The following is a 12,245-nucleotide window of genomic DNA, read 5'->3' as shown; positions in this document are numbered from 1 at the left end:
TTACAGTTACAAAAATAAATTGTGCAGTTTTAAAATAAAAATAAATTAAAAAAAATCTAAGTACATGTAGCTCCCCCAGGGGATACTGCCACTGCCCATAAGCAACAATATAGGAACACTGTGTAGTTCAATGGATCTACATAAATACATCTTATTCCTGCATTATATTATGAATATTGCAGGTATTGTTACTTATTACATTACTAGTAAACATTAGGTCTGCAATCACTATTTTTTTTTTTTTTTATCTGGCCAAATACCTGGCACACAAGAAAAAAAATAGTTGGGAGTGTGGATAACACTAAAGAATAGTGCATCGTTGCGCTAACTCAGGGACGAAATCAATACTCACGTTTTCGCCCTAAATCATTTTGGATTGATGATCTGAGTTTAACGGTTAGCACTCAAAATAACAGCCCTGAGAACTGCGTCGGCTCCGGTCTGCAGTTATTAGCAGACGCGATCACGCTGTGCCTGACCGAATTCCTTCCTGCCAAAAACACAGCAGTGACTGAACTATATAACCTCACGGTTTCCAGACTCAATCTTCTAGGCCCCCTGCGTATACTCCTCCTTGTAATGACAAGTCGGGAAAAACGAGATCATTGTCCTTAACTTTCACAAACAAATAGAAGCGATAATTATTTTCTGTTCACATTAAGCACAGCTTCGTGAGTTCCGAAATCACTAAAACTCCCTGGCTGACCAAGCTGAATTTGAAAAGAAAGAAAGAAATATAGGTCTAATGCTTGCGTTTCATTTTAATTCAAAGTTAAGGACAAATTTTGATTGAATACAGCCCCAAATTTGGTAACAATTCACAGACTTGTTAGTCCGTAACGTACCCATCTAGCAAGTTGCAAACCGGGACGACAGCGTTTCCCAGAAGATAAACTGGATACTCCTGCCTCACGCGGAAGGCTGCAGTGCAGGCCTAGTTCCAATATCAACGGCGGCCCATAAAGGCCAAAGGTCGGCAGTTCCGTTCCGGTAAAGCAGGTGCAGGTTTTTGTTCCCACCTATTGACCAGGTTCTGTGAGCTAATTTGCTGCATAGTAAAACGTTTCATATAGGGGCACGAGAACCGTCTTCGGTTGTCATTCATGCGTTTATTAAGATATGTAGCCAAACGTCAGATTGCGTAAATGTAAATTTATTGGGCTAATTAAGAAATTAAGGCCAGAAGTTGGCATGGAAACCACAAACAGATTCGGCCCTCGATGTCTGTCACTGATTTATGCGCTTTCTTGCTAAGCGTATTGGCTCTGATACACTTCTTCCATTCTTAAAAATAGCACTTGCTACGTGGCACACGGACCGCAGGCGAGACACATGGCGAAATAGTATGGGAGATGGGCGGAAGGGGTCACATTACGGTGGAGACAGGTGCAAGAAAGTACGCCCAGCTAGTGAGGTCACGCAAGGGCAAAGGAAGAACCATACACATAACTGCAATGTCATAAATTGTTCTATCTCAGCGAAACATTAAAGATAATTATGACGTATTATCGTTTCAACTTACAAGCAATTGCGAAAACTGTAGACTGCCGGTTAACTCTCACGCAGTAAACTTTCGGGACAGACTGAAGCCTTTGCACTGGCGCTCGGCAACGCAACCAATGAACGAACTTCACTTCCCAGAAGCCTTTTAGAATTGTATTCGATCCCAGACTTCCGAACCCTCTTTCGTTCGTGGAGATTGGTCCGTATGGGTTCTCGCGCTGATATGTCATTGGGTGTTTGGAATAGCTCCACCAATCACCACGAGAAGTAGGCTGACCGAACGGAATTCGCTCTGGAGCGTGTTCTTGTCAAGATGACAGCCTCAGCTGTTGAGAGAGATTTAAACTACACGTGTGCCTAGCAAGCGCTCCGCCAAGACTGAGACACGAGTTTGCTTTCCACCGAGCGTTAAAAGACGATTTAAAGAAAAATGGTGAGATGTTTTTTATATTTATTTTTAGTGTCCAAGCTCTCTACAGTCGGTACAGTGGGTTGGTGTTTTCTCCTGACTGCTGTAACAGTTATTTAACAGTTACAGTTACTGTAGCAGTTTTGCTTGAAACTTAGTTGCTGGTAAGATACATATTGACTTAATTCATAGAAATCAATTACAGTTGCATGAAAATGACTTACATTGGTGAATAGGATTCCAGTTAAACTATGTGTGTGTGTGTGTACAGTATGTGGGGGGGTTTATAATTTCCAGGGAAAATCTTACAAAGTAAATTTTACATACCGTACCCCTAGTTATGTTACTTTAAAAGGCTGTGTCCAGATATCAATTTAGTGTTGTCCAACGGTCTAACACATCAAAGGTTTTTTTTTTTTTAAACACGTCTCTTAATGCAGATTCTCCAGGAGATGCGTTTCCTGGTTTCAGTGTTTGCATTTTCACACTCCTGCATTGCATCTGCTGTGTTTCACAGTTTTCACAGTTTGTTTTGTTTTCTTAAGCCATGGGGTGTCTGTTAAGTAGTTAACTCAGGGCTGAGCAACTCAACTCCGGTCCTGGAGGGCCGGTGTGTATGCAGGTTTTTACGTACAGGAGCAGAAAACAGTCTTCGCCTGTCATTCATGCGCGTATCAGGAAATGTAGCTGACATGTCAGATGGAGTAACTGCTGGGGCTGACTAAGTAATTAGGGCCAGTAACCAGTAACCAGTAACCGGATACGACCCTCGTTGCCCAGCTCTAGGTTCACTGGTGGCTCTGTGGTTGTGCTGTTTTACTGGTTTGGGCAGAATTTGATTGATTTGAGTAGCTGTGTTTAGCGAGCTGTTCTCAGGGGTCAGATGTGGTGTGAACCCCCCCTTGTCCCCCCCCCCCCCCCCCCCCCCCCCCCCACCCCCCAGGCCCTGATGGGGGTGCAGCTGGTGGTCAGCCTCCTGGCGGCCAGCGTCATGCAGAGGATGGCCCCTCACCTGTCCTTTGCGCGCTGGCTCCTATGCAACGGCAGGTAGGCACCGCACCTGGACTGCTCACCTGGTCCAAACACCTGTCCCACACACCTGGTCCGCTCACCTGTCCCAAACACCTGGACAGCTCACCTGGTCCGCTCACCTAGTCCACACACCTATACAGCTCACCTGGTCCAATCACCTGTCCCAGACACCTGGTCCGCTCACCTGGTCCACACACCTGGTCTACACACTTGGTCCATTCACCTGTCCTCTACAACCCCTCATTGATGACAGGCTCATTGTCAGGCCTGTACCAAATTATTATTCAGAATGCTTGAACCTGTAGACACCAGTAAAATTCTTTCAGATTATCGATGCATTATAAGATGCGTCTATTTTCACCGAATATTCAGAACAGACATTCTCTCTCAACAAGCATTCTCAGTTCAACACTGAACAAATTTATTTTTCTTCCCTCGCTCTCTCTGTCTCTCTTTCTGTCTCTCCCTCTCTCTCTCTCTCTCTCTCTATCTCTCTCTCTCTCTCTGTCTGTCCCCCCTTCTCTATCTCCCCCTCTCTCCCTCCCTCTCTCTCTCTCTCTCTCTCCCCCACCCTCCTTCTCCCTCTCCCCCTTCTCTATCTCCCCCTCTCTCCCTCCCTCTCTCTCTCTCTCTCTCTCTCTCTCTCCCTCCCTCTCTCTCCCCCTCCCTCCCTCTCCAGTCTCCTTCGTTTTAAGCACCCATCAGAGGAGCAGCTGTGTGCTCTGGCTGGAAAGCAGGCGCCGAGACCGAACCGCAGAGACAGGTACGAGCAGGAGGGAGGGGCCTAATACAGGAGGGAGGGGCCTAATACAGGAGGGGAGGGGCCTAATACAGGAGGGAGGGGCCTAATACGATTGCCGCAGAGACACTGGCAGTGCCTGCTCATGTTTAACACGGCGTTGTCACATTTAAATTAATTTAAACTCTTTGCTCAAATTCGGCGAGTTGCTTGCTGGCTCCGCCCATTTTTCGGGCCCGTTTTCCGCCCAAAGCCTCGCGCTTGTGCTCTCCCCCAATCACGGCCGACCTCCCTCCCCGTTTCCCAGGCGACAGAACGGGCTGGCGGAGAGCAAGCCGCTGACGGTGCCCAGGGACATCGAGCTCCACCTGGAGGCCACGCCCGTGGGGGTCCTGGACGCTCTGGGTAAGTGGGCGTGGCCACGGCTGGCACAGGGGCGTGGCCACGGTCCTGGTGCACACCACACTCCCATTATCAGGAGGAGCGTTCCGCACACAAAACACGTCCCAGTCCACAGACCCACAGCGGGGCTCGGGGCTGTGTGAGGTGGGTCCCGGAGTGGGTCTGCTGTCCACTGGGCCGCGCGAATATGTGCGTTCGAGGGGTCCCTGAACATCATTACATCTCTAATTTGTGTCCTGATATTAAAAAGTTTGAGATCCATTATTAAACAGATCACTAATATCGGGTATTTAGACTCACCTGTCCTCCTGCGCTCACTGCTCTCAGTTTGGATTCTTTAATTTGAGTCCATTTCTGTTTAGTTTAATAGATTTTAAATGTTATTATTCTCATCAGGCACCGTGAGGACGCCTGTATAAGAGGCAGTTGTAGGCACTATGAAGACCCCTGCAGCAGTGAAAGGATGCGCTGTTAAATGGGGTGGATCAGTATTACTGATGACCCTGATTCAGAGTGTCTAATTCGTCCCTGTCCGTCGGCAGTGCTACGCTTCTTCCTGGAGTACCAGTGGCTGGTGGACTTTGCCGTGTACGCCATGGGGGTGTACCTGTTCACCGAGGGGTACTACTGCGCCCTGGACGCCAGCAAGGAGGTCAACATCGGCGCCATCTGGTGCGTGCTGACCATCTTCTTCTGCCTGTATCCTCCACCCTGCCGCTCTGGGCTAATTACCCTGCACCGGGGCAGGAAGCTTTAATTACCCCACAGTATGGTAGAATGCTGTAATGACCCCACAGTTGGACAGAATGCAGTGCTTTCTCCCATACTGGGGTAGAATACAGTGTTTGACCCCACAATGAGGTAGAATGCTAAAATGACCCCATGGTGGGGCAGAATGCTCTAATTATCCTATGCTGGGTTAGAATGTTGTATTTACCCCACACTGAGTTAGAATGGTATAATTACCCCACACTGGAGCAGAACGCTGTACTTACCCCACACTGGAGCAGTATGCTGTACTTACCCCACACTGGAGCAGTATGCTGTGTTATACGCCTACCTCTACCCCGCGACCCTTGACCCCGTGACCTCAGGAAGACCCTGTACACCCTGATGAGCCACTACTTCCGCTCAGAAGAGGGCGGCGAGCGCTCGGTGTGCCTGGCCTTCGGCTTCCTCTTCCTGCTGGTGGCCATGCTGGTGCTGGTGGTGCGGGAGGACTACCTGGAGTTCGGCCTGGAGCCGGGTACGCCCGACACTGTCTGTGCCTCGTGCGCTAATGCTGTCTGTGCCTCACACTCTGATATTGTCTGTGCCTCGTGCGCTAATGCTGTCTGTGCCTCACACTCTGATACTGTCTGTGCCTCGTGCACTAATACTGTCTGTACCTTGTGTTAAAACTGTCTGTGCCTCGTGCACTAATACTGTCTGTGCCTCATGCGATAAAACTGTTTGTGCCTCGTGCACTAATACTGTTGGTGCCTCGTGCACTAATACTGTCGGTGCCTCGTGCACTAATGCTGTCTGTGCCTCGTGCACTAATACTGTCTGTGCCTCACACTCTGATACTGTCTGTGCCTCGTGCACTAATACTGTCTGTGCCTCACACTCTGGTGTGTCTCTAGATGAGGCTTAAAGTGTGTAGTTATTTAATCTGAGATTAATCACAGGAGATCGTCTCAGGTTATTAATGTCAGTCTTAAGTCAGAAGGATGATTTTTTTGGGTTTAAGTGATTGATGGAGTGTTTTTGTTTGTCTTGTAACAGGCTTTGCTAGTCTGTTTGAGAACCTGGAGAGTTTTGCCAAACAGCAAGGCTACATGTGGTCGTGAGTATCGTGCTCAAAAGCTCCGTAATACCATCAGCAGATGTTGTGTCCTTGGAATATCTTCTCGTGAAGGTGTGATCTTTAACGAACTCCAAAACAGGCTCATGAAATATCTTTAACTCTTTAAACTCTTTTGTGGTTCACTTCTGACAGTGGCAACTCGGTGTTGAGTGCCAGAGCACGTGTATTAAATGAGTTGAAGTGTTTTTGAAAAAACAGGTCCTTGGTTGTTTTAAGAGTTTTTTTTTGTGGTGAATTCACGTCGGGCTTGCTCTACAGGATTCCGGTCACCAAGCTGTCCGTCAAGCTGGCTTTGGCGACCGTCTGCGCTTTCATTGGTGCCCTGCTCGCCTTCCCCGGCCTCCGATTGGCCCAGACCCACCTGGACGCGGTCGAAATGAACGAGGGCCGACCCGTCATGAAGTACGGAACACTCCCGCTGACGAATTCTGAGACTAGAATACTAGCGGCTGACGTTCTAGAATACTAGAGACTGACGTTCTAGAATACTAGAGACTGACGTTCTAGAATACTAGCGGCTGTGGAGACTGAACTAGTGACAAACACACGAGACCTCTCACTGCTGTTTTTCATTGAGCTGTAGCACAAATCAACATTTCGGTCACGGTCAAGTTTTTTTTTTGTTCTAAATGTAATCTTAAACAGAAATTTTTGTTTCTGCATAGTTAAAGAACCCTGATGGAAGTCACATCATTCTTTTGATGAGTCATTTGTTAATTTGTTAATATTCTTCTTGGTTTTCTCCCTCTCTTGATACGTTGTCTTACAGAAATGGTGATTGTCCGTTCTGTCAGGTTTTTATTTCTGTACACTGTGCTCACCTGGCTAACCTCACCCTCCCCGATTTCCCAGAATCCTCCTGCACATCAGCTTCCTGTCCCCCGTGTTGGTCCTGATGTTGTGGGTGAAGCCAATCGCTCGAGACTTCCTGGCGAACGCACCAATGGGAAAGACGACCGTCACCCTGTGAGTACCGGTCCCGCCCACAGAGCTGTTTAAAAAAAAAAAAAAAACAAAGCTAATTTAATATTCAGATATTTAAGGTGGCGCCGGTGATTCCTGATCTGTGTGCCTTCCCCCCCTTGCCCAGCATCCCCAGTTCCACCTTTAGCAGCGTGCGGCTGTGGGCGGTGGTGGCGCTCTGCCTCCTGAGGCTGGCGCTGACGCGCTGCCACCTGCAGGCCTACCTCCACCTGGCGCAGAAGTGGGTGGAGCAGATGAGGAGGGAGGCGGGCCGCATCCCTGCCATCGACATCCAGCGCAAGGTGAGCGGAAGGCTGGGGGGGGGGCGGGGCGTTTTCAGGGGCCCCCCCGAAAACCATACGTGGATCTGTCAGAATGGAAAACGGACTGAACTGAACCTATAATTAAAGAGCAACAGCTGGCTGTTATATTGAGTGGTAGAGTGATAGAGGGTTAGAGTAGTGGAGTAGTGGAGTGATAGACTGATGGAGTGATAGAGCCATAGAGTGGTAGATTGACAGAGTGACAGAGCGATAGAGTGGTAGAGCGGTAGAGTGATAGAACCATAGAGTGATAGAGTGATAGAGTGATAGAGTGATAGAGCCATAGAGCCGTAGAGTGTTAGAGCAGAAGAGCGGTAGGGTGATAGAGGGTTATAGCTGTAGAACCATAGAGTGATAGAGTAATAGAGCGGTGGTGCACTCGAGTCGTAGAGCAGTTAGCAGTTAGCGGGTTCGTCCAGGCCAGCTCTGAGCGCTGCTCTCTCTCCTCTCCTGCAGGTGACGCGAGTGTTCTGTTACCTGTCCGTGGTCACCCTGCAGTACCTGACCCCAATACTGCTCCTGCTCTTCTCTACACTCGCTCTTAAATCGCTGGGTAAGGAACAGCACCCCCTGTGGACAGAGGGAGGGAACGGGGTGGGAAAAAAATGGAAATTTGCCCATCGGCAGATTAATGAAATCTGTTTTTTTTTTTTTTTTTTTTAGGTGACTTCTCCTGGGGCCTGGTCCCCGATGTGCCGGGCGTGACTCCGGTGGAGGCGGGGTTTCCCGCGGTGGCTCCGCCCCCTCCGGCGGCGGGGGAAGCGGAGGGCGGGGCCGAGGCGGAGGACGAGGTGGCGGCGGCCGTGGCGCAGCTGCTGGAGTCTCTGAGCGCGCTCCGTTCGATCGTCTCGCCCCTGTTCTGCCGGGGCCTCTTCGCCTTCCTCGCCTGGTGGGTGGCGGCCTGTCAGGTGATCAGCAGCCTGTTCGGGGTCTACTTCCACCAGTACCTCATTGGTAACTGAGCGGGAGCCACGCCCCCCCCCCCCCCCCGCGTGACCCCGCCCACCTTACCTAATGACCACAACTACCTCCCCCCAGAAACTTTGTGTACCTTTCTCCAGTGACCCTCCCCTCAACCTCCCCAGTGACTCCACCTACCTCCAGTGACTCCGCCCACCTTTCCCAGTGACACCACCTACCTGCCCTGGTGACCCCACTCTGCCCTGACCACAGTGGGCCAATCAGGTGAAATGAGGAGGTTCCTATTACAGACGAGCAGCAAATGCAGCCAATCAGGGTTTCACTGAGATGCACTAAAATAGCCTGCTGATGCTGGGCGGGTCTTCGTTCATTTATTATCACTTTATGACACCTATTTATTTAATGTTCAGTTCAGGTTAGCATGTAGGTAATTGCAGCCAAACATTGAGTTGCTTGTGTTTGGTTTGCGATTGCGTGTTCTTTCCGTATGTTAATTTAAGCGAACTTGCCTCTGTAAAATTTGAAAGAGCGCTAACAATGCAAGCTGCCTTTTATCGGATCGTGTGAATCAGGGTTTTAGTGTAGAATCAGATATGTTGTTTACGTGCATGGGGCAGAAACCTTTATTTAAACGTTTGAATGCATGATGCGTGAGCACTGTGTGATGTTTTATAGCTTGGCAGTGTGTGTGTGTGTGTGTGTGTGTGTGCTGGCTTGTGTGGTTTCATAAAAATAAAATAATGTTTTAAAGTTTTACGGCGAGACATCGGATTATTATTTTTCTTTATTCACTGTAATCCCACACAGATTTTTTTCTCTCTTGCTGAAAGACAGGGTGGCATGACATTTTGCAGTCGGTGCACGTGTAAGGAACTGGGCTTCTAACTCCAGGGTTGCAGGTTCAAATCTTCTTGAACGAATATAGGTATAGTCAGCCGTGGAAACTGCTCTCAGTATTAGTGTGTCGGCAACGAAAATTATATTAAATGGCAGATACAGGTAAGAATGCTGGGTAATGAACAGAGAGTGGTCAATGTGTGGAATAGCTTGCCTGGACATGTAGTGGAGGCAGAAACACCAGGTGTATTCAAGGCCCGGCTTGATACAGTGTTAGATACTATCTAGCTTTTAGGTAAACTAAGCATTAAGTACAGTTTAGTGGTATGAATAGATGAGCAGTGTTGGGCTGAATGGCCTGTTCTCATCTTATGTTATGTTATGTTATGTTATGTTATGTTATGTTATGACCAATCATGTTGAAATAAGAGGAGGGGAATCTCTGTCAAAGAGGCTTTATCTGTTTCTTTATCCCCCAAATTTATGTTTTGTGTGGTTTTTTTTTTTTTTTTTGGATTTCAAGAAAGAGAACCATTTAAAAAGGTTTGCTGGGTTCTTAACTTTGGAGTGCTGAACGTCAGACTGATTTTTTTTTGGGGGGGGAGGAGAGAGAGAGAGAGAGAGAGCACGGCTGACAATGACTCGTCTAGCCACTGAGAAACGGGCAGTCCCAGACAGCCACCCCTCCCTCCCTCCCTCCCTCCATCCCCTCACCCCTCCCTCCCCCTTTTTTTGTGTTCATTCAGCTCTGTGACATCCCATAAGACGGTGTCTGGGTCTGTGACCTTTCACCCCTAGAGTGCATTATTGTTTAATTGTCCCTGAAACATGTCTGTGTGACTGTGGATCGGGGGTGTGTGCGCGGTGGGGGGGGGGGGGGTATTTTTTGTCCTCTCTGGTCTATTTTGTTTTTATGTGTTCCAAAATTTTAGAGACTTTAACTTCCATGGATAAGCAAAACACTTTTTAGTTACTCAGCAGATGCTCCTATATCGCAGTGACACGCACAAATTGCAATCTTTCTTCTTTTTTTTTACATGCAATCCATTTATATAGTGGGATATTTTACTGAAGCTATTTAAGTAAAGCTTTTGAAGAGCAGGTTTTAAAAAAAATAATAATTTTAGTCAGTGTTCTAGAACTCCATCCTCTCAGTTACTGGCAGTGATTCTGACGCCAGCATTAGAATGTTCAGTTAAGAACATTCTAACCGCACATTTGTGATCTCACACCTTAGAAAGGTTAAGTGCCCTCGCTCAAGGGTACGAGGGCAGCGCTCCACCTGGGAATCGAACCTGCAACCTCCACGTTACCAGCCCAGTTCCATAGATAATGCGCCACGCGGCTGTGCAAATATTTCACACCAATAATGTTTTCCCCTCCAGCTCTAACCACTGTTATATCAGAACTGGATGTTTGACTAAAACCATTCAGCTTAAGTCTCATAATGGTACAGAAGAAATTCTGAAATGTTTTTATTTATTTTATTTTTTTTAGCTTAACTCTTACATTTCAAAAGTGCATTGTTTATGAATTTATGGATATTTTCAGTGGTTATATTGTTTTAACAGCTCACGTGTAACTACAGGGGCTGTGGTGACCATGCCCATTGTGTGACAACCAAGTGCATGTTTACTTGTTTATTGACTACTCTTTCAGGGGCTGGTGGCACTGGGGTTCATGAAAGGCATTTAACAAGCACCAATTAAGTTGCTGTAATTGACCATGGTGCGGTCAGTGAGGGTGAAAATGGCAGGAAGACAAAACCCTTTTTAACACAGACAAGGAGATGACCTGTCAAAGAGGTTACCTTCACCCTTTGACCCCTGGGGGTCAGGGAGTGTGCCATTAGTCTTGCCGGCAGTGGGGCTGTTTAATGATCTTTGGACTACTGTGGTTTTGTGACCTCACAGTTCAGTGTACAACAGAATTCCCTTGTTACTGCCAGGAACTGGTCAGTCCTGATGATGCCCAATGTCCTGTCCTGTTCTCTGTGAGGTCATAATCACCTGTGAGGTCACAGTCATGTCAGACACCGCCACCTCCATGCACTTGCCCTTTCATTTAAGTACTCTGTTGGTGACCTCGATCCTAATTATAATGACAGAAGTATTATACTTTGCAGTGGTGGGTGTCCGCTATCTATAACAATTAAATATTCTTTTTCATAATATAAACTCAGAGCGAGCCTACATTCATGTTGGCCTGTGGCTCTCCTACTGGCTAAAATCCATCAGATTTATTTCCTAGTTTTTTGGTGCAAATGGAAAAAAACTAAATCAAGGAATAGACTACCAAACATAGCGAATTTGACGACACAATGGATGAACTGACATTTTCATTTTTACAATGAGTGTAAACTCACCTATTGTGAAATCTATGGTTCACAACAAATCATTTTATTACATTACAGCAAGAAATTACTGAAAAGTGATGGTGGCAATGATGTATGCATTTTATACTGGTGTTATAATTTAATTATTTGGCCCTGGTGTTGTGATACAGAGACATCGCAGCCTTGCCAGAAATATGTTACTCTCGGATTAGTCAAAGGACACGGCGTATACGGTTCTAAAACCACCGCGTGGGTTTCCTCATTAATTTATTACTTTAGGCCAGGGCGTTCCACAGGCAAAGTGATTGTTTTTCACAAATTGTGAAATCCACACGAATTGCGTTATATTTCGGAGCGATAAGGGGAAAAAAAGACTTTTAAAAATGATTTTAAAAGATGCGTTATCAGTACCAAGTCAAACCCTCCAACACAGTAATCCCCGATCGGTTGGTCCACGTGCTGGATGCTTATCGCGCCAAATAAAGGCCCCTGGCCGCGAGACTTGCCGTTGAGACGTGCGCTGGGAAAGCTTCTCCCAGATTAGCCTCTTTTACTGGTGCCACACAAATGCGTTTCTCAGGGATTTTACGGGGGGGGGGGGGGGGGGGGCGCTGCCAGACAACCTTTTTTTTTAACACCAGCATGAGAACTACGATGAATGATGCGCAAAAAAGCTGACCACTCCCTCTGAAATAAGACCGTGTTTAATCTTGAGAGCGGCAGAGAAACGTTCACGCGATGCCGGCGGGAACGTCGAACATCAATGTGGTAGGTCTGGGGCCAAACAGCTGCTCAGAGTCGCGTCCTCGTGCGTTTTTTTTCTATTCAAGCCCCTCCCCTTTATTCCCATATATTGTGTATGCATATCGGAGACACCCTCCCCCCCCCCAAAAAAAACTCCAGACACGTTGCAATTTTACACAGAATCAAGA

General features: G+C 47.4%; 1 protein-coding gene across 2 annotated transcripts; it reads left to right on the top strand.

Annotated features, from left to right (window-relative positions):
* Window positions 1-862: 862 nt before the first annotated feature.
* Window positions 863-8,866, top strand: LOC118229119 (transmembrane protein 161A-like). 2 transcript variants are annotated; one of them, XM_035420809.1, is made up of 12 exons: window positions 863-990; window positions 2,856-2,959; window positions 3,624-3,707; window positions 3,991-4,088; window positions 4,628-4,784; window positions 5,180-5,331; window positions 5,853-5,913; window positions 6,193-6,336; window positions 6,787-6,900; window positions 7,025-7,199; window positions 7,677-7,773; window positions 7,884-8,866. In XM_035420809.1, exons 2-12 carry the CDS (start codon window positions 2,862-2,864, stop codon window positions 8,180-8,182), a joined length of 1,479 nt encoding a protein of 492 aa, XP_035276700.1. In that variant the 5' UTR covers window positions 863-990; window positions 2,856-2,861; the 3' UTR covers window positions 8,183-8,866. The 2 variants fall into 2 exon arrangements, with proteins under 2 accessions (XP_035276700.1, XP_035276699.1); XM_035420808.1 differs by lacking the exon at window positions 863-990 and adding an exon at window positions 1,002-1,936.
* The last annotated feature ends 3,379 nt before the right edge of the window (window positions 8,867-12,245 follow it).

This window comes from Anguilla anguilla, chromosome 6, assembly GCF_013347855.1.
Source record: "Anguilla anguilla isolate fAngAng1 chromosome 6, fAngAng1.pri, whole genome shotgun sequence".
In the NCBI taxonomy this organism is placed as follows: Eukaryota; Metazoa; Chordata; class Actinopteri; order Anguilliformes; family Anguillidae; genus Anguilla; species Anguilla anguilla.
Note: the sequence above shows the minus strand (reverse complement) of the source record. Positions and strands in the feature narration are given on the sequence as shown.